At 32.8% G+C, this 23,484-nt stretch overlaps 1 protein-coding gene across 7 annotated transcripts in view; it reads right to left on the reverse strand.

The window, feature by feature from the left end:
• Nucleotides 1–23,484, reverse strand: part of LOC107452869 (uncharacterized) — a 133,777-nt gene that overhangs the window by 22,237 nt on the left and 88,056 nt on the right. For 5 of the 7 annotated variants that reach the window (XM_087166000.1, XM_087166003.1, XM_087166001.1 and 2 more), the window contains 2 exons: nucleotides 22,161–22,221; nucleotides 20,901–21,132 (listed from right to left, as the gene is read on the reverse strand). The exons of the other annotated variants lie outside the window; for them this stretch is intronic. In XM_087166000.1, coding sequence (XP_087022126.1) covers nucleotides 21,072–21,132; nucleotides 22,161–22,221 — 122 coding nt within the window. In that variant the 3' untranslated portion in view covers nucleotides 20,901–21,071. Of the gene's footprint in view, nucleotides 1–20,900; nucleotides 21,133–22,160; nucleotides 22,222–23,484 lie in introns of those variants that run through there. 7 annotated transcript variants of the gene reach the window in all.

The following is a 23,484-nucleotide window of genomic DNA, read 5'->3' on the forward strand; positions in this document are numbered from 1 at the left end:
ATCTATGTGATTTATTTGAATTGGTTTTGTCTAAGATCATTTATTATAAACTTCTATAGAACCATTTATTTTTAATATAAGGAATTAAAACTAATATAAAATTTTAAAAAAACATCAATCACATTAATGCGTAAAGAAAACATATGTATTAAATAGTGCAGTCAACCTTACTCCTCTTGAAAGTCAAGCAGGTTTTGATTTAAATTTATTGCTTTGTAAACATCACTTTTTTTGACGTTTATAGACACGTGTTTCATGTAGCCATTGTTAATTGTTTTGGAGACCTAAACATTTTATTAAGAACGCAATAAATCATCGCAAAAATAGGTATAAAACATTAGTTATGCTCTGCACAAATATTTATTATATTTTATTTTTTTGGATGTACTATTGTTTTGTAGTTAAAACTTTATATTCCCTTCAGAAGACTTTTGTTAATTTAGCTTCACTGTCGTAAACAGATAAAATATTGTGTTTTAATATTTTGAAAATTTAAGCACATCTAAATTTTGGAATACTTTAATATTTCTTTAGTTTTTACAGTTTCGTTCATCAAAAATTTACAATTTAAATATGAAGTAACTTTTAAAAGGATTTTGTTCAATGAATTTTAATTTATTTAAATGAGATTAATTAATTTTATTACGTAACTTTCCGATTTAATTGGAAAAAAAATAATTCATTACGAAAATAAGATTATTTTCGAAAAGGAGTAGCCTTTCTTTTCCATTTCATAGTTAGATTTTATATCTAATTTTAACTTCTTTAAAACTTGTTCTTTTTCGCTAAAATTTCTTGTTAAGCAGATGCAAAATTCTGATTTTGCTGTCCTAAAATCAGATGTAAGTATTCAAAATGGCATCGTACGTCATGAGAAGTCAGAATGAAATCAATTTAAACGGTGATCTATTTATCTAAAATAGTACTGAAGTACTTTTTAAAAAAAAAAATTGCTCAATGTACTAGGTGAATGGTCATGAAACTCGTGAATCACAAATTATGTTTCTGCGATCTGAGAGAGGCTTGTATTTGGATTAAGTGTGGGCTAAATTAGATTTTCAATTAGTAAGATTAAGTTAGAATTTTCGACCTCAGCATTAGACTAAGATATAATTTTTTTTCTTCAGATATTTTGCATCGCATGAAAAACCATTTTATTTTAACTTTCTCAAAAAATAAGTTAGCGGGAACGAAGGCCTCTTTGCAAATCGAACCAAAAATACCGTTCTTGAACCGTAAATTTATTTTTCAGTAACATACAGTGATACACGAAAGTCAGCATACACCTTTTAAAATTAACAGAAACTTATTTATTTCAAATATTTACCTAAGAATTAAATTCAATTTAGCTTAAATTGATTAGAAATAAGGAATTGATGAGCAAAATCAGCAGTTTTTTTTATCATTAGACATAAAATAATATAAAATATTGGAGAATCAGTCATTTCGCAAGTCACGAAAGTGAACATACAGGAAATTCAACGTTTGAAATTTCCATATTTTAATATTTAGTTGGTCCACCTTTTGAATTTAAAGCAGCTCTCATACGATTAGGCATTGAATAGACCAGTCCTTCGGTTACAGTGCGGGGGATTTTTGCCATTCTTCAAGCAATGCCTTTTTAAGATCGTCTTTGCTTTTAATTTGCCTTTTTCTCATACTTCTGTCCAGTTCATCCCATAAATTTGCGATAGGATTCAGGTCGGGGCTTTGAGGAGGGGAGTGCAGTTGTCTTGGAGTGTCGTACAACAGCCATTCCTTGACAACACCAGCTGTGTGCTTTGGATCCTGATCTTGTTGGAATATCCAGTCATTTTCTATGCCTAATTTTCTCACTGATTGCTTCAAATTGTTTTTCAATATATTCAAATAGACAAAACGATCCATAGTGGTTTTTATAAAGACTAAATTGCCAACACCTGAAGATGAAAAACAGCCCCAAGCCATCACTGAACCTCCGCCATGTTTTACTGTAGGAATCAGATTCTTCAATTCTAACTCTGTTCCGGGTTGTCGCCAAACTTTTTGCTTACCATCCCAGCCAAAAATGTTAAATTTAGATTCGTCTGTAAAAATAACTTTGCTCCAGTAATCGAAATTATCGTTTTCATGAAGATGCGCAAATGCTAATCTTTTGTCTCTATTGACTTTATTAATGAGAGGTTTTTTACGAGGAATTCTGCTATTATATCCTTCTTCTCTCAAGGCTCTTCTAACACATTCTGGATTTACGTCAGTTTCTTTAGCCTTTTCAAGATGTTTGGCTATGTCTACTGCAGTAGTTTTCGGATTATTACGAATTGTTCGAATGATTTCTCTTTTATCTCTACCGTTCAATTTTGGTGGTCTACCATTACGAGGCAAGTTTTCCGTAGTTTTTGTCAAATTATAGTTCTTTATTATTCTTTGCACTGTAGCTCTACTTCTACCAATAATTTGACTTATTTGATTGAGTGAGTTTGCCTCATTTTTCAATTGAATAACCAGTTCTCTGATTTCTAATGATGTTTTAGTTCTTTTAGTTGCCATTTTAGAATTAATGAATTAAATTTCATTCAAAAATCTCCTCTAAAGCTTATGTAAAACAAGGCACAATTCTTACAAATATATTAAGAGAATAAAAAGATGGCCAAATACCTGCAAAAATCTATTTAAATCCAACTGTATGCTCACTTTTGTGAGTTTGAAAAAACTCATATTTTTAACTTAATCTGAAAATTATTATGATAATCTTAAAATGTTTGATGTCTATTAGACACATGATGATTCACATGCATACTGGTAGCTATACGAATGAGAAAAAGAAATTTATTTGCATTTTATTTCAAAAAATGGGAAAATTTGCAAGTGTATGCTGACTTTCGTGTATCACTGTACACAAGCGTATGTTATTGATAAAACTCTGCAAACAAGATCACCTACTATCAAACTATTTATTTTATACTCTGAAATAAAATCTCTTTTTCTAATCAATTCTTACTTACTTCTTACTTACTTTTACTTAAATATAAAAATATTTTTGTTCGCAAATTTATTATTTATGGTATATGACATTTGACATTATAAGTGATTATAATTATTGGGTATGATATAACATATTTTTAAACTTTTAGATTATTATGAAATACAAACCAAAACATGAATTCTACTGCAAGAATTATGATTTTTCTGCTTTTTTTCCTGCATAGTTATGAAGGGAGCAAAATTAATTATTTTGCTTTTTTTTAGTTAGAAATATTGCTTTAATTGAATTTATTTTCTTAGTTTGAAAACTCTTCGGTTTTTAAATATTTTAAGCATTTGTTTCGATAATGCGAATGAATAATGTGAAATCCAAATAAACAAACTTTTAAAATTTTAATTCCTTGAATATGTATTACTAACAATATACATTTCTTAGAGCGTGTGCTGACACCGTATGCAAAAAGAAAAAAAAAACTGCCTATTTAAAAATTTAAAACTGTTTTTAATATCATTGAAACAGGTCACAATATAGGTTATTTTCGAATAACCAAAAATAATTTTTTAAAAACATACCAAATTAAACATATCTGTGAGTAAAAAAATAGTTTTAATGAAAGTTTTATTATTATTGTTTTCTAAATTTAAAAGTAAATATTTCTTTTTAAATAAGTATTACAGATATATACGTATTACGGATCTTATTTATTCATTTATGAGATATTTTTACAAAGAAAAAGAAATTATAATCGAGATAAACACGTTTTTAATTAGGAATTTTATTACAACTATCAACTATTTGTGTACTATTGCACTGCAACACAGTAACACTTCATTTAATTAACACTGTTACACTTCATTTAATTTTTGTTTTTAATTTAACTCTCGTTTATCTAAAATATTGGGTTTTTGCTACCAATAAAGAAGGACTCGAGACAAATGAATTTAATGGTTAGAAATTTAAGGTATTTTTTTCTACGTCTTCAGAAAAGCTTGTATCAAACTTTACTCTTTTTTCCACCGCGTTTGACAACATTAAAATAAAAATATTTTTTTACTACAATCATAAAAGTATAACTCATTAGTTTAGTTTTCAAATGCACTTCTTTTTCACTAAAACTTGTCTTTGTTTTGTTTCAGTTTTTCAAGAAAGCAGACATAGTACTAGGTTTGTAGTAAATGTTTTAAAAAGTTTGCAGTTAAAATGCTTGTAGTCAATGTAGTAAAATTTAAGAATTTAATAAACTTTAAATCTTAAGAAGAAACGTACTTAAGTAATTCTTTCTGTTATTATCGTTAATCTATCACACAATTTATATTCGAAATTTCAAATTTTGATCAATAAATTAATATAGAATAATGTATTCATGTGTTATTTATTTTTTGACAAGCCATTAAAAAAGTTCATTAGTTGAACTACTGTTGCAAAAGTGTTTCAGAGAAAAACTAGTTACGATTATATGTGCCTATATTATTTAAAACACTTAATTATTTTGAATAATTGTTTTAATATTTATGCCAAAGTAATATCAGCAAATAAATATACAATTTTATATACGAATTCGATTTAAAACATGCGAAGAAATGAAATTTTTATATTCCTCTTTTAACTTTAGCCATTATTATACGTATTATTGTGTATCCCATACTATTTCTCTAATTATTTTCATTACAAATTAATTTTCTTGCATTATTTGTCGGGTGGAACCCATAATGCGTGAACCTGTTCCATTATTAACCTGTTCCATTGTTAACCGTTCCATTATAAATTGCAGTTTTATCGTAAACCATTTCATCATTGTACTGTTTTAAGTGTTTCAATTTACCTACTAGCCCTTTATCTATTACTTTGCCTAGAAAATAATTTTGGATTTAAATGAGAAATAGAACTCAATTTTTTCTACACAAAAATGAATATTAATCATTGAAATATCTTCTATTCCGTTCGATGGTCTATTGAAATATACCTAGTAACTTCATGGTAAAACACTCATAGAACTTCCAAATCTTATCAGCAGGAAATCCAACCAAATGAGAAAAAAAAAAAAAAAAAAAAAAAACTCAATCGCTTAAAGTTACTGTAATTACTACACACTTTGCCATTTAAAACTTTTTGTAAATTTCGTTATAAATAATAAACTTTTGGTTCAAAGTTAGAGCTATTTGAGAGATTGGAAATGATTCGCGTTCCATCACGACAATTTCAAGCATCACACGTCATTATGTGATCACATACGATTATTAAAACACATACGATTATAGGAGATTGGTAAATAAATGATGTATCTTATAAAGCCTCGATTCGGTTCAGTATTTCAATGATAATGACTAAAAACTCTATTAGTATGAGATTAAGAAGTTACCAAAAAGTATTATAAAAGATCATGAAACAGAGTGAAAGATATATGACGTATCAGTTATTACTGTAGTAAAATTGAGTTTTATTTCATACTAGAAGAACAAATTTAAATTCTTCAAACATTTAATGCATTTATGTATTTAAGAGCACAAATCCACAGTCACTTTCACTCTCTGAGTTGTAACTGCTTAAAAATCATTCATTTAGAGCAGCAAGTCTTTGATTTATTTAGGCTACTGATTTTTTCCACGCACTTGAAGGCTCTTAATCCTTCTTTTCCCATTTATTTTAGCAATTAATGGCTTTGATCTGACGTTTCCTCCCGCATTTCGTAGCAATACTTTAGATTTTTTGTAAATTTGCTTCTTTTTACACCATGAAGAAACAACCCTTCAGAAATGTAAAAACTGTTAATAAACGTTTATCTTTTTCTGAGTAACAGCTTTTCTTTAAACTATATATAGCTTGAATAAATATCTTTATTCATTAAAAATATACCACACAATGACGCAGGGACTAATATGATGTCTGACTATAACTTTCAATCAAATTTCTCTGAACTGCAAGAGTTAAAAGACCGATTATAATTTTTATGCAAGACAGTAATTTTTTTTTATTTGGTAGAGTGAAATACATTTATTGAAATGGAAATTAAATTACTGAAAAATTACTTTGCAACTTACATGAAACCAACTAACATTTTTGTGTCATTATAGCCCAATTCAGCACCTATTTCAGGGAACCGTAATTAATATTTGTAACTAATGAAACTCAGTTATCAGTGTTATAAAACCTTAGAAAGCTTATTAAATATATTTAAACGGTACCACTTGGAAGGAACAATCAGAAGCAACAAAGATGTTCGTAAATATATTAACATAAATAAATATATGCAAAATGTGTTTCTTAAACTAGAATATTATTGTGACACGTTTAAAGTGTGAGAACAAGCGAACATATTGTCCAATTATATTTTCATTTTACAAAGTAAAATATTAAACTTGCACATTTAAAATATTTCTTTATTTTCCTTATAAATTGAAATTAAGGTTTTGTTTCTATTTCATTGTGACTTACTCCCATAGCAAAAGGAAGATAGAGGAGCAGAGTCGAGTGAGAAGAGTAAAATACTTTTGTTGTGATTCCAGATAGTTGAACAATAACAGAATTTGAGTGTCTACTTCAATAAACAAGCTAAATAAATTCTACCGTTGAGGGTAAAACATAGTTATTTTAATCTGTTACTCCGAATCAAGTGTTCTTTCTCTGAATTTCTATTGAATGACAGAAGAGTAAAATTGTTTAAAATAAAAATATTTCTCTAATGCTATGAACCTCGGTTAATACTGCGTACATCAACTTTATTTTCCATCAGTGGCCACGTTTAAATAAAAAGTCGTGAAATCACTCCGGCCAAATTAGGAGAATTTGCACGTAATATAACTTGAAAAAGAAGGGACGTTGTTCCTGTATTAAGATCGAATGTTCAAAATATCCTTAAGGCGGAAGTAGTAAAATGTTTTTAAGCAATTTTGTATTTAGAAAGAAACTTAAATTTTACAACAATATTAAAGAAACTTATTTTTTCTATAATTATTACTTATTTTTAATTCCTTTAAAATTATTTAAATTTCCTGATTCTTAGATTTATAACTCGAAATTTTCTCTTCTATTATTGATATTGTTTTTCGCAGTAAGTCCTCCTTTGGACTTTGTGCCATTAAATGCTATATTCAATTAACGTCAACTCTTCTGCTATTATAATAATTCTTTATAAAAACCTAGTTTGTCTATTATGCAATTATTTTAACTAACAATTTAATTGTCGTTTTAATTAATAAGTCTTACCTGCCCATTTACGCCCCTGAGGGAGTTTACCTTCTTTAGGTAAACACAGGGTGTCACGCCCCGGGGTACCCTAGTGATCTGTCCTCCCTTCCGTTTCCTCTCCCTTTTTCTCCTACTTTCTCCTTTCTCTTCCCCCTTGTCGTGGTTGCCGAATTCACTGGTAAGGGCTTTTTGTCTGTGTTCGATTACCACCCTGTTATGTCGGTCCCAGATGGGAAGAAACCACCCACGTGTTCGCCGTGCGTGGAGACCCGTGTCCCTGGAAAAGGGGATCCTGGCAGTTGAGGGGCATCCTGGTACCCCAATACACTGCTTTGGCCCGTGCTTCAGGTAAACGGGAGGTGCATATTGACCTGTATGTATCAATCGGCTGGTCACACATGTCGTGTGTTGGCTAGAGTCAAGTCTGGGGTCACTTACTAGGCATCTCGTAAAGGGTGGAGGCTGCTTCAAGGGTCACTCACGGACGTATTGCTATTAGTCAGCATCGATGTTCAAGTAACGGATTGGTCTCAGTACCTATCTATTATTTGCTTCCCCTAAGTTGGACTCCGTGGTGGGTGATGCCGCTGATAGTTGAAACTTTTAATATCATCTATGGCTGAAAATAGTAAGGTGTTCAGTTCCGCACACCATAGCAAAAACAGCGGAACAACCCCTTTACCATGTGATTACGCTCGATACTATATAATTAAATTGATGAATCCCGAACTACCAAATACTTAATTTACTAAAGTCTCACCCTTCTTGATTCACAAGGCCCTAATCTCCGTTTCAGGAGAGGTAACCTCTGTGAAAAAACTACGTTCCGGTGACCTGTTGATACAAATTATATCACAACAGCAAGCCACCTTGTTAGAAACGTGCACAGCATTATGCTCATTTGAAGTCAATGTTACACCCCACAAATCACTCAACACCTGTCGAGGTGTTATATCCGATTCAGAATTTACTCATGACTCAGAGGAAATGATAGCAGAAGAACTAAAAGAACAAAATGTCACTGCTGTCCGTAGGATAAGGATTCGCAGGGATGGAAAACCCATCCCTACGAAACACCACCGAAAAATTTCTGATTCCAGTAAATTAATTTTTTGCAAACAGAGAAATATTATCTATCTCATTGAATGTAAAACCTGCTCTTTAAAATATATTGGACAGACAAGCACTGAACTTAATAAAAGAATAAATAGTCATCGTTCAGTTATTAAAAACTTTCAAAAAAATAATAATTCTGATATCGAAATTATTCACTTCCAAAAACATTCTTTTAAAGACATTAATATACTTATTCTTAAACATATTGAAGATTTGAATCTGAGATTAGATAATGAAAATATTTATATTTGTAAATTAAAAACTTTAAACCCTTATGGACTTAATAGTAAACTTAATGGAGAAGGAAGCCTCGATTTAAATTCTGTTTGCATTTACAAAAAGTTAAATATTTCTAACGACAGGTTTGTTAAAAATTTAAGAGGTAACAGGGGTAAACATAAGGATAAATCTCATAATAATAAATTTAATGTGGTCCTTTTCAGAAATTTGTGTTCTTTGGATGTTAGTGATATTAACATAAAAAAAGATTAAGAGCTTCATCTTCAGTATTAAGAACTCAGTGTTAAAATGGTTTATTAAATTTCAAATGAAACTTGTCAAATTTTCAAATCCTGATTTAAAATTTATTGTTTCAGATCTTATTAAATTTAAACTTAATATCCACAACTTTGATACATTAAATGTTTCAGGATCTAATAAAGAATATTGTGTTGTTAATTTTCATGATAGGGTTTTTGAAAGAGGTTCATTACCAATGGTTGTTAATGGTCTTGATGACATTTTTCCTATTAAGGACAAGATTAGTGTTTCGATTTGTTTCAAATATAGCAAGACGTTGAAGAATATTATATGTAACTATAATTTTTACTGTCAAAATTTAATGGAACTTGAGGATATCTGTTTGTGTGACCAATTGCATTATAAAGATTTTGTTGATGAAGATTACGGACACATAGTTACGGGAAACCTTGACCTTGTTACTGATAAAAATCTAAGGTTGCTAATGGGACTTGGTACAAAATTTAGACCAAGAAGAAATTATAATTTGCCTTTTATCATTTCCTCAATTAGTAAAGATTTAGACGGCTTTATCGCAAAGTGCTCAAGGAAATATAACTGGCCCATAGAAAGATTTTTCGAATGGAAATATAAAATTTTATATAATTTTAAATTGAATTTTTTAAATAACAACACAAAATACCAAGGTTTTTATTTAAATTCTAATATTGTTAAATCTATAGAAGTATTGAAAAGGAAATTTATTATTTGTGTGGTTGATAAAGTTTCAAATAATTTTGGCTTTATGTGCAAAAAATTCTTTAGAAATATTATTGATTTTGAATATGATAATAATGATACTTTCCTTAAGATTAACAGCTCTAAGAAAGAAATTGAAAATAGAATTTTGGCTTTTCATAAAAAAATTGGATTAAAACCAAATAGTTTTAATTTCCCATACTTATTTCCGACCATTAAATTTCATAAAACACCTGTTAAATTTAGATTTGTTACATGCTGCACAGGGTGTTATAATTCTGTTTCTGGTAAACGATTTTTTAAATACTTAAACATTATTTTAAACAAAATTATTTCTAATGATAAGCATTTTATCATTAATAACAACCAAGTAGTTATTACATATTTAAACAACACTCGTGTTAATACAATTCTTACCTGTGATTTTGAAAATCTTTTTACCAGTATTCCTCACAATAATTTAAAAAATATTTGTATTGAAATTTTTGAACATTATTTGATTAATGAAGGTATTGACAAGGAAGACTGGATTAATTTATGCAATGTCAACATTTTTGAAAATTACCTTTTTAACGGTATTAGTTTTTACATGCAAATTAAGGGTATTTCTATGGGTAATAGTTATTCAAGTGCATTTGCTAATATTTTCCTTCATTTTTATGAACATAAATTTTAACAGAATAATTTTTTAAAAGGTTTCAGGTTCATTGATGATTTAATCATCTTCGATTGTTGCGATTTTGATTTGATTAATAATATTTATCCTGAAGAACTGAGTTTAATTAAAACCAATTCACAAGACTCTCGTGCTTATTTTTTAGATCTTGATATAAATATTTCTGATAACAATAATCTCATAGGGGTTTATGATAAAAGGAAGGATTTAAATTTTAATGTTATTAGCCTTACGCATTTTTATTCCAACCTTTATTATAAAATTTTCAAGAACATTGTATTTGGTCAAATATTGAGATTCAAATTCATTTGCAATAACCGTATAGATTTTTTGACCGCTATTGAGGTATTAAGAAACAGCTTAAAGAAAAATAAATTTCCTTTTAACTTTAATAATTTTGATGTTTTGATTAAAGAAATTTTAGAAAAATCCTATTAACTTGGCCGATATTGAAGCCCGTCTAAGCAGGCCTAGACGGTGAATTTTTTGGTTTTCATCTTGTAATTTACTGGGATTTTCTTTTCATTTACAGAATTTCTTGGGATTATGTTTTCTTATTCTGTTGGGATTTTTTAGACAGATGGCAGCACTTGGATTCTATTGCTCTTTAATTTGTTGATTTTTATCTAGGTGTCAGCACATTATTTTTTGAGCTGATTTCGAATATGTAAGGAATTTCTTTTTCATTTTTACTAACTGTAACTGTTTTGAATATTTATATGTGCTTTGGGGGCGGTTTTTTTATGTCATTTAAGTGTTTTGTATATTTGTTTCAGTAAAGGTGATTATGTTGCAAATTTATATGAATGTTATTATGGTTTTTTTTTTTTAATGTGGTAATTATTATTATTCTTTATGCTTGTATTTTCATTAGGGGCCTCGGGGCACTGTTAGTTTTGGCTTTGCCACTAACAACAGAAAGGCTCCTGTGTGTTTACAGACAGTGTGTCCCCTGATGAAGTGCTGCTCTGTAAACACACAACTTTATTTAAATTTTCTTTTAATTATATATTTTTTTGAGTAAATTTATATTATTACTAGTTTATATGATTTGAATTTGGTTTTAGCTGCCTTGTGCGCTGTTCCAATTGGAATTTGAATTAATGTAGTTATGGTTACTTTTATTTTTCTACCTCCTGTTTAATTGATTTCACTTAAGAATTTGAATTTATGTTTGGACACCTTATTCTTACTTTCAATATACCAAAGCTACCATCTTCAATCGAAATGGCTTGGCACAACTGCCCGGTTAGACCTTATGTCCCTAACCCTTTGAGATGTTTTCAATGTCAAAGATTTGGGGAATCAAAAACAGCTTGTCGAGGTCAACCTGTCTGTGCTCGTTGTTCTGGTACCGACCATGATGACAATTCCTGCGAGTTGCCACCCCTGTGCATTGACTGCAAGGGCGCTCATGCAGCTTATTCCAGGAGTTGCCCCAATTGGTCCCAGGAAAAAGAGATACAATCTGTCAAAGCCCTGAAAAATTTAAGTTTTGATGAAGCTCGTAGAATAGTCACTGCCTGTACTCCACGTCTGGGTTTGTCCTATTCTTCGGCTGCAAAAACTACTTTTCGTACAGTCAGCACACAGACAGATACCTTTCAATCTTCTATCCCTCAGAAAACTAAACAGAAACCCTTGTTTGACTTTGCTAAAACAACCAGACCTGCGTCCACCTCTCCTCCACCCTCAAAAGCATTCCGAACTAATTCCTCGGAAAAGCCTCAGCCTGCGTTAAAGCAGCGCCCAAATTTAAAATTTCCACCTAGTGAGAAACCTGGAATCTCACGTAAGAAGAAAAACCCAAAATTTGCTAATCATATAAATTAGGTTTCATCTGACATTCTTGACAGAATGGACGATGAAGTGACTTTACATCCTTCGGATGATGAATCAATTTTCGATGACCCTCCGATCCAATCCGCTTTCGCATCAAAGAAATAATGTCTATCTCCATTATTTCATGGAATTGTCGAAGCGTGCGCAATAAGAGCTCTGATATCAGAGATATTGTTTTTAAATATCATCCTGCTTGCTTAGCACTTCAAGAAGCATTTTTGTCATCATCAGAAAGTTTTAATTTACGTAACTACATTTGTTACCGCAACGATAACATTGCTGGTAACCGAACTAATGGTGGTGTTGCTATTTTAATTTCTACACATATTCCCTCATCCCATTTGTCTCTATCATCTTCATTACAGGCTATTGCCATTCAACTTCACATAAACATCTCTATTACAATTTGTTCTTTGTACTCCGAATGATCCCATTTCACAAAGTGATTTGAACATTTTAATTAATCAGTTGCCGAAACCTTTTATTTTGATTGGAGATTTCAACGGCCACAACACGCTGTGGGTAGCCACAACACAAATGCTCGTGGAAATCAAATCGAAACAATCATCCTAGATCATAGCCTCTGTCTACTGAATCAAGGTGAGGACACTTATTTTCACGCACCAACTCGTACTTTTCACTGCAATGACCTGGCTTTATGTTCACCTACACTTTTACCATTCTCACAATTTTCAGTTGATGATGATCTTCATAATAGTGACCATTTTCCTATCATAGTTTCATACTCATCTACTTTTAATATTACTCCCAGACCATCTGTTTTCATATATCATCGAGCGGATTGGAACCTTTTCACACAACCTGAAATAACAAATGATATGGTTTCAAATGACAATATTGAAACTGTTGTTGAAATTGTTACTTCAAGAATCAATGCTGCGGAAACTAGCATTCCAAAATCATCAACTTCTCTCCCTAGGCATCGGAAGCCTTGGTGGAATGCTGAATGCTCCGCAGCTCACAAAGAACAACAGAGACTTTGGAATATCTTTCGCAGGTATCCATCGACAGACCACCTCGTGACCCTTAAACGTGCTCAAGCACTTGCACGCAGGACTCGGCGCCAAGGCCAGAGAGACTCTTGGTCTCGCTATGTTTCATCCATCACATCTACAACATCTACCAGACAAGTCTGGTCGAGGGTCAAGACAGCGAATGGTATCTACCGTGAATTCCATCTTCCGGTATTTGATAGAAACGGTACCACGTACTCTGACCCTGTAGGTGTGAGTAACATCTTGGGTGAAACATTTGCTGCCGTCTCCAGCATTGAAAACTACAGACCAGTTTTCCAAGCTCAAAAGCGTGTGACTGAAAGACCTAATCTGCAGTTTGCGACTCGACAGCGGTTTCGGTACAATAGTAATTTTACATTTGAAGAATTACAGAGAGCACTGGCTAGAGCTCCCAATACCAGTCCCGGCTTTGATGGTGTATCATACCGAATGCTTCGTCATTTGACTTCTGCTTCTTTGCAGAATGTGCTGTTACTCTGTAACAGATTATGGACCGAGCAAACATACCCATCAAGTTGGCGACTGGCTATTGTCATACCAATATTGAAACCTGGTAAAGATCCGACGGAGCCAATTAATTATCGCCCAATAGCATTAACGAGTTGCCTCGGCAAGGTATTTGAACGCATGGTTAACTCTCGCCTCATTTATTTTCACGAGAAAAACAAACTTATTCCAGATTTTCAAAGTGGTTTCCGTAGAGGCAGATCAACACTGGATAATATAGTTTCTTTAGAATCGCGTATACGTAATGCCTTTGTCCGACGAAGTCATTTAGTCTCTGTTCCAGACGCAACTGCGTAAACGCAGATGCAGTGATTATTTATTATATTATTTATTATATTATTTCTTACATTATTCTTTTGTTGGCAACATGTATATATTTTTTGTGTACTTTTGTGATAGTAAAAGAGTTTGTTCTATGAGATACTTGTTTCAGTGTTGATTGTAATTAGAAAACATTTACGTTTACAACCAACACAGTCTCTATCTTCTTTGATATTGAGAAGTCTTACGATCGGACATGGCGTTACGGCATTCTAAAAGTTTTGTTCGACATGGGTCTCCGTGGTCATCCACCGATTTTTATCAAAAACTTTTTAAGTCGTAGATATTTCCGGGTCAAAGTGTGCAATACGCTATCTTATGTTTTTATCCAATCTGAAGGTGTACCACAAGGCAGTGTTTTAAGTGTCATACTTTTCATTGTACATATTTCTCTCATCTTAAACATACTACCATCTACAGTTTATGGCTCACTTTATATTGACGATTTGAACGCATCATGCTCAGGATCAGACATAGTGCGGCAACTTCAACTGAGTGTTAATAAAATCGTGGAGTGGTGTAAACTGAATGGCCATACAATCTCCCCCTCTAAAGATTCCTGCATGCACTTCTGTCGGTTGCGCAGGCTTCATAATGAACCTGCCATTCACATCAATAACACTGTCATACCTATAGTTGAGAACACAAAGTTTCTTGGGCTGATATTTGACAAGAAGCTTACTTTTTTACCTCATATCAAACAACTTAGAAAACGATGCGAGAAGACTTTAAACATATTACGAGTGCTTTCAAACACGTCTTGGGGTGCAGATCGCACCGCCTTACTGCGAATATATCAAGCGCTAATATTATCTCGTCTTGATTATGCATGTGCGGTATAAGGCTGTATGCGCTTCTAACTTAAGACGCTTGGATACAGTGCATCATGCTGCCTTGCGTATATGTAGCGGCGCCTTCCGCACGTCCCCTGTTAAAAGCCTCTATGTTATCTGTGATCAACTACCTTTAGACCTACGCCGCATGCAGCTGTCCTTGACGTATTACTTTCGCATCATGTCATCTGCTACACATCCTCTACAGCGTGATTCTACACCATCAAGTTAATTGCGGTTTTATGAAGCTCGTCCTTCTCATATTCGCCCTTTTAACGTTTGCATGCGATCACTTATTGAAAATTTGTCTATTTGTGATTTGCCCTCACAATCAGTTGAGCATTTGCTTATTTCACCATGGACCATCTCACAATACCAGTTTGATTGTCAGTTTGTTGCTTATAATAAAGCTCAAGTGTTGTCACTGCTGATGCCACGTACAATTTTAAAATATTTGTTCAATTTTCACTGCCGAAGCTGTATCTATTCTTTTAGCTCTGCGATTGATCTCATTACTGCCTACTCGAAAATATTGCATTTATTCAGATAGTTTGAGCGTGTTGCGCCAATTGGGACATTTCGAAGAATGACTCACCCAATTTTAAATTTTATACATCATCTGTTAAATTATTTTCAGAAAAATGGGTTTGATATTTTATTTTGTTGGGTCCCAAGTCATGTCGGAATTCCAGGCAATGACTTGGCCGATGTTGATCTGCTACAAACCCTTTCTCTCTCCTAAGACAGCTAACAAAGTCTCTATGGTTTCAGCAGTGGGAGCTTCAGATTAATAATAAATTGAGCGCTATGAAAATTGATTTAAATCCATTGCCTGTGCTACGTAATCGTAGGGCAGACGTCAAACTTACTCGTCTTCGAATTGGCCACACTCGATTGACCCACCTTCAGCTGGGCCCATATCCAAAAGGTCGTGGGTTCGATCCTCGCCGACCGAAGACTCCCTGTGTAGTAAATGGTGACTGGTGCACGTTAATTCTGTCGAGTCTCAAAGTCCCCCATGTTCCCACAACAAATCAATACCTCTGGGAGTTTCTTTGTCTTCTGGATTGGTTCAAAATTACAAGGCTACGGAGTTGAACGTAAGTAGTCGTAAACCCATGAAATTGGGACGGCTGTTCAACGACGGTTATAAAATAAAATAAAATACTTGCAACGTTTTACTCACAATCCATCACATTTTCATTTATTGCCCATGTTTTAACCGTCATCGTTTAACCTTTTTTGGTTGTTCCATTTTAACACTGCGGGATTTGTGAGGTGACTGCCATTATCCTAACATTTTTGCGTTTCTACGCGCAATTGGTCTCTTACACTGTATAAAACTGTTTTTATCCTATTTACAATTTTATGTGATTTTATTCAGCTTTGAATGCAACTGTTTTGTGATACTTAACTACATTTCAATTTTATCTTGTTTTACTCACTCTTGAATGCGTTGGTTTCGTTGTATTCAGTTTTATAAATTCCGTGTGATTTTTGATGGGAAAAACTTGTAGTATACATCTACCTAGGATTTTATTTTAAAACCGTTTGTTTGGCGCAGCATGTCCTTCTGTGGACTTTGCGCCATTAAACCCAACATTCAATTCAATTCCTGCCCATTTACGCAAATCTTACCATTCTGTTAAGACAGATCGCTGCTGCTTCTTGGTTTTATGAAATTAATGTATTACGAAATAACAATAAAAATGTTTTATTTTTAATTATTCTGCTCAATAGTATGCAATCTTAGTTTTAACTTATTTTTTCAAGGAATTCTTGATGCACATCATTGTGTACTGGAGTGCCGAAGAGTGAATTTTGCAAAAGATGCCGTTATGATTTTATAAATAAAAAAGATGATGAAATAATATGATTTAAAAAAATGATTTTATAAATTAAATATTATTTTACTAAAAATTTTATTGAATGTGAATAAAAATCTTAATATAAAGTTTTAATATAAATGTTTATTCTATTACAATTTGAAGAAATATATAGAAAATAAACTGATATTTATTTAGGTCCTATTTCACTCGTTAATTTTTATTATATTACACGTTGTTATTCGCTTTCCTCCTCCATTTGCTATTGACTCTTAGAAAAGATTTAATGACACGTAGCATACAAAAGTCTCGCCTAAACATACGTCGTATAAAGCTACTACGATGTATGAGAAAGTTCAAGAAAAATTCCGAGTTTTAGATGATAAAAATAGATATATAATTTGAGATGGTAAAAAGTTTTATAGATTAAAAATAATTTTTTTCGCTGAAAAGTACACTACAGAAATTCAAAAGTACAGAAAGAGTAACGGATTGGTATTAGAGCCAATCTGTTGCTAGCATCCCGTTAGTTGGGCTCTGTTGTATTGCGTCTATGTAATGCAGATGTAAAGCTTACTCCTCTCCGAATCGGCCACACTCAAATCACCCATCATCATTTGTTGTTTGGAGAGCCTCCTCCCAAATGCGACACTTTTAGTGTTTTACTAACGCTTCATCACATTTTAACTAAGTGTCCCTGTTTAAACAAACAACGCATTACCTTTTTATAGCGCCACTTTGAATATAAAGGATTTGTTAGGTGAAAACAATCATCATAACATTTTCGCTTTTCTGCGAGCTATTGGTATTTTATATTGTATATAGCTGGTTTTATCTGATTTTATTCATTCTTACTTATTATCCATTCACCAATTTTCCTTATATAAATACGCCTTTTATTGGATTTCATTGACTTTAAAACATATTCGTCTCGTTATTGACGGTTTTATTACCTTGACGCATTTTATAAAAATAAAATTGTATTTACGTATTGCATTTTAAGCTTCATTAACGTACTGTTTGGCGCAGCATATCCACTTTTGGATCTTGTGTCATTAGACTCTACATTCACTCAATCAATTATCAATTAGTTGGAGGGTGGTGCCGCTGGAAGTCGAAGTGCTTGAAATTTTCTGTGGCCGAAAATGCTGCGAGGGGTTGAATTTTGCACACCATAGGAAAAACAGCGGAACACCTTTAGCACCATTTGAACACGCTCGGTATTTCTTGATGGCTTTGACAAATCTCACTGTACCTAATACGTCATTCCGCAAAGTGTCTCCATTTTTGATACATAAGGCTCTTCTTTCTCTTTTAGGAGGAAGAGCCTCAGTTAAAAATTTCGTCCGGGTGACTCCACGGCTACTAAGACATCTTATTGCTCTGTCGGTACGCCAGAAGATAAGAGATACTCTCTTCGCTTTCCTATCAACCAAAGCACCAGGTTCAGACGGGCTCAATTTCGTGATTTGGAGGCGCATATTCGATGACGATCCGCTCATATTAACCAAATGGATCAATAAATGTCTAACTTTAAATCACCTTCCAAATAACCTCAAATCAGCCACTGTGGTGTACTTTGCCAAACCTTTCAAAGAACCTACTCAATCAGAAGTGTACCGACCGATATGCCTACTACCAACACTAGGCAAATTACTAGAAAAAATTATTCAACAACGACTAACCCATCATTTAGAAATCAATAACAAGCTAAGTAACTACCGATTCGGCTTCCGAGAAGGCAGATCGTCAAAATCAGCACTAAAAACAGTTATAAATAAGTCGCTAACAGCCAAAAAGAATAAAAATTGTAAGAATAAAATATACAAAATGTTGATCTCGTCAGACATTAAGGGCACCTTCGACTCAATTCATCGGGACCAAATTATCAATAGATTAATCGAATTAGACTGTTCTAAACAACTAAATAATTTAATTTACAGTTATCTCTCAAATAGATCAATATAAGGCTCCTATACTATCAGAGCTGACCAATGAAGCAATATTGGAGCAATATGTTATGTTATTATTGTGCTTATGTTAGCTCTTTGGAGCAAAAATAGATGATGAGTCGGCCTGTCTAATTCAGGGGCTCTAGATCAATAGAATTCAACGTCGATCTAGTAATAAGTAAATTAAACACGTATAAGGGCTCTCCACAGGTTTCATGCTTAGGCCCACTCCTGTGGGTAATTATCGCGGTCATTTTCTTGCAGGATTTTAAACACGACAACGAAACAACAATAGCCTTCGTTGACGACAATGGGTTCATAATAACAGATAAAGCGGGTGAAGAGCTAGAAGCTAATGCTAACGAAGCCATGACTTTCCTTAACGACTTTTGCTCCAAATATCACCTTAAATCTATCGATAAACAAATGTAGCTTTATAACTTTTAAAAACCCATTTAAGCAACACCCTCCCATAGTCCGCATAAATAATGAATTATTAAATCAGTAAATTCAATTAAATATTTAGGTGTCGCCCTTGACCACCACACTAATTTTCTAGAGCATATTAAATCTCTAGGGACAAAGGCAACAAAAATACATAATAAATCTGATTAAATTGGCTTCAAAGACCTGAGGCATCAATACAAAATAACTAAAACTCCGGTACCACAAATATGTGCCACCAAAAGGTATTTTTAAATAGCTGCGTGCTACCAAAAGACAGTTTTAAATATAACATCAAAATAACCATCTAAATTCAAAATCATTACTGTCTATTGTTTAATATGTCACGCTAATTTATTTAAAAATATTTTTCAGTTAACCAAAAGTGTTATATAAGGTTTAAATAGAGAGCCTAGAAGCTGATTTGCAATCCAGCGGCTTTTAAGGGCTCGCTCTATTTTTTCGGAAATTTCCCTCTTGGATGTAGGTGATCGCAACGATAATGCAAACTTTTATTTCTTTTTAAAAAAATTTGATTCCACAAGCTGCTGATAGATAGTCTGAGGTATGTGGTACCACGCGCTCACCAAATGGTTCTGCATTTCGATGACGAATGGTTCTGTCTTTTGGTAGCACGCAGCTATTTAAAAATACCTTTTGGTGGCACATGTTTGTGGTACCGGAGTTTTAGTTATTTTGTATTCCCTCACATTGCGTGGGGGTAGCGTGGCAACAAGAATTTGGTTTTCCAAGTAGGACCTGAAATGCTCTATTGGATTAAGGTTAGGTTAATTTGGGGGCCAAGACATGACTTGAAAGTCACTAGAATGTTCCTCGACGATTTGACTCTTATAACATGGTGCATTATTCTGTTGGTAAACACCATCCCCTTTTGGAAAAACTGTTACCATGAGTTTGTGAACCTGGTCTGCAATTATGTTCAAGTAGCTTGCAGACGTCAGGGATTGCTCTGTGAGGATTATGGATCCTAATGTGCCCCATGAAAACATTATTCCTGGGCGAGAAACCATGAAAACCTGGGCGAGCCCATTGTGATAGATGGGGGTGGTCATAATGTAATGACTCTTCAGTGTATATATATGTTACGGTGAATGACCGAAGTCTCGAAAATGTCGACATTCACGTAGTCGCTAGGTGTATGTCCGAAATATTTGCTAAATACCCTTATTTCTGACTTTCACCGGTGAATGCCAACAATCACATAGTCGCCTTGGTGAATGTCCGAAATATTTATTACATTCGATTTGAAGTGGATATAATTACATTTATCCAATATTTTAATACTTACTGACGATAGATCAGAGGAAACATCAGTGTTTGGAGTATCGGGCCATACATTTACATTTGCCCGGTATACATTTGCTCGGTATACCATACACTGATGTTTTTTTTAAGTTTAAGTGCCACTGCCCGGTATGCATTTGCCCGGTATACCCTACACTGATGTTTTTTAAGGTCAAGTGTCATTGCCCGGAATATATTTACCCGATACTGCAAACACTAATGTTTCTTCTAATCTATCGTCAGTAAGTATTAAAATACAGAATAAATATAAATATATCAAATAAATATAATAATATAAACGAATAAATTAATATAAAATTGGACATAACAAATATTTCAGACATTCAACAAAGCGACTATGTGATTGTTGACATACACCGGTGAGGGTCCGAATGTACTAGAATGGAATGAAACATTCGATCTTTCTTCAACGTATTTGGTGTTTGTCGACATTCACCGGTGAAAGTCAACAACCACCAATTTTGGTCATTCGCCGTAACATATATATTTTTAAATTGAATTTAAGATAATGCTAAGCAGGTGAGAGAGTCATTAAAGAGCTCTGAATTCGAAACTTGGTACCGGGTTCACTGTTTCACCGCAAAATTATGAATAAAAACACTCGTAAAAGAATTTTTAAAGTTAATTAATATTAAAAAAAGTACATACGCAATTTAATTTAACATAAATTTTTATTAGACTCATTAATATGAATGTGTATAAATAGCATCATTAACACTAGATATATGTTGTTGTATATTATCACTAATACATTAGTATGAATTAGCCAACTTTCCAACAGTTCCTGCAATAATCATTTGTTGGAATTCTAACACAGGAGGAATTACACCTTGTTCCTTCTCGTAAAAATTTTATGTGGTTGAAAACTCATATCTTGTTGGTCACTGAAAAGAAAAGTAATATTGTTTTGAGAAAATAAGAAGAAGTTGCGTAAATCTGAAAATTAATAAATTTAGAGCTACAAAATAAAAATCAGACGAAATATTAAAAAATGTTCATTATATAGCTAACTTCTGATGTTTTTATAATGTTTGAAGCTTGATGTTTTTTGTTTCTTTTATCTTGAGTAAGCATAGAAATACAGACAATTTTTTGATACTTTTTACAACACGTTATCACAGAACTATGTATCTCAAATTTACGATACTTTATTTGAAAAAAATCCTTTTTTTTTTGGCGCAGTGTGTCATTTTTTAGATTTTGTACTATTTAACCCTACATTCAATTCGATTCTGTGATACTTCATTGCTCTCCGAGAGGAAAGTTATAACCTTTAGGATTTCTATAACACTATTGACATTACGTCAAAATTTAAAACAACTAAAACTTTTTTAATTAACTGTATTTTAATAAACTGTCTATAAACATTTATTGTAATAGTCTTTCGCATGTGATTTCTTGCATAATTGTGTAGCTTATTAAATATATAGCAAATATATATTAAAATTACAATACCATTTATATTTTTTGTTTTTATCATTTACTTCATAAAACTCATAAGTGATTTTATTGTCTATATACATTTTGTTGTTTTAAAAGCTAGGTGAGAATTACTAAAACTGTATGAGGGTTTTTACAAATTAATTCAAACAATTGTTTAGAACTCGTTATTTCTATTCATATTAAGTAAGTTATTTACTTTCATGCAGGGAAATAATGCCACTAATAAAAAGGATGAGATATTCTTTTTTGCTTAATGGCGGACACTTGGGTCAATTTCCCACTGGCCTCAAAAATGCCAGAACTGCTACTCTCTTATCGATGCCCATTGGGCACCTATGGCTAAGATATGGAGGTGGAGCAGCCTCGCCACCGTCATACTACCACATACCCGCTTATGGGGCGGGTTACATTCACGCAATCACAAAGAAGAAAGGACATAGGACACACAGAGAGAGAGAAACATCCATACGCTGCGGGGGATTTGAACCGGCAACCATCGGATCTGCAGTCCTCATCATCTAGGGGTACCACTATAAAGTCAAAAATTACAAATTACATCAAATACATTTAAATGTAATATATTTTTATACAGAGCTATAAATTAATTATAAATAAAATTAGAAATATCATTTTCTTACCTGAAATAAGGATCATGAGTCGGGCCATAATTATGTGATTATAAATCAAGAATCGATGCAAAAAGCTACTCTCAAAAATGTAGCAAGTAAAACATATCAATTTAAAAATGAAAGTCTTAAATTTTTATTATCTGTGTAAGAGACTGGATTTAAAAACCACTAATAATTCAGTTATTCTTCCATATTAGCCCCTATTTTTGGACTATTCATAGTTTACCTTTTGTCTGTTTACTTAAAACATGTAATGCATTTTATGTTTTATGTAACAGACGTTATGTTTTATGTAACCGTCTCGGACTTCATTAATTTTAATGCATTCGAGATAAAAAAAATTATTCTGGATGATTCTTTATAGAGAGATGATGTAATTGAAACATTAAGTCGCGAAGTCTCAGGGGATACAGCTTTCGCTTCCAATGAGGCGAACCGGGTTCAAATGCCAGTCGATACGAATTCCGCATCCGGCTCACGCCGACCACAGTTCTAACATGATATATCCTCAGTGGTAGACAGATCATGGGTTAGAGTCCTCTTGGAGTCCGGCTAAGCGTTGGAGGTTCTCGTGTTCTTCCTCTCCATGTGACGCAAATGCGGGTTAGCTCCATCAAAATGTTCTCCACGAAGGCAAAATTTCTCCCAATAGTCAATCTTGGAGTTCCCTTGTCTTCTGGATTGGGTTAAAAATTAGAAGGCAACGGAGTGGAACATTAGTAGTCGTAAGCCCATAAAATTGTGTCGGCTGTTTACCGACGGCTATAAAATAAAAAATTTAAACATATGTTGTTGCATTGATATCACAGGCCTGTGCTCTCTGTGTAAGACCTGCGTAATTAGTTCGCAAAAGCATTCCTAGACGAAATTTTATCCTTTAGGTTGACTTATGTTTTTCAGTTTACGAAGGTGAATATTAATATTAGTGAAATAAAAATTGGTTCGGCTTTCCAGTGCTGGTTATAAAATAGCTAAATATAATACGAGGCGTGTTTTTTAAGTAAGTACCATTTTGAAATTAAAAGAAGACGCGCAAAGATATCTCAATACTTTTATTTTTACATGAAAGCCTGTACCTTAACCTACTTTTCTACATAATTTCTTTCAACATTGAGGCATTTGTCATAACGTTGTACCAGTTTTTGAATACCCTCCTCATAGAAG

This window comes from Parasteatoda tepidariorum, chromosome 6 (genome assembly GCF_982258835.1).
Source record: "Parasteatoda tepidariorum strain Cologne lab strain chromosome 6, Ptep-v5.0, whole genome shotgun sequence".
Classification (NCBI taxonomy): Eukaryota; Metazoa; Arthropoda; class Arachnida; order Araneae; family Theridiidae; genus Parasteatoda; species Parasteatoda tepidariorum.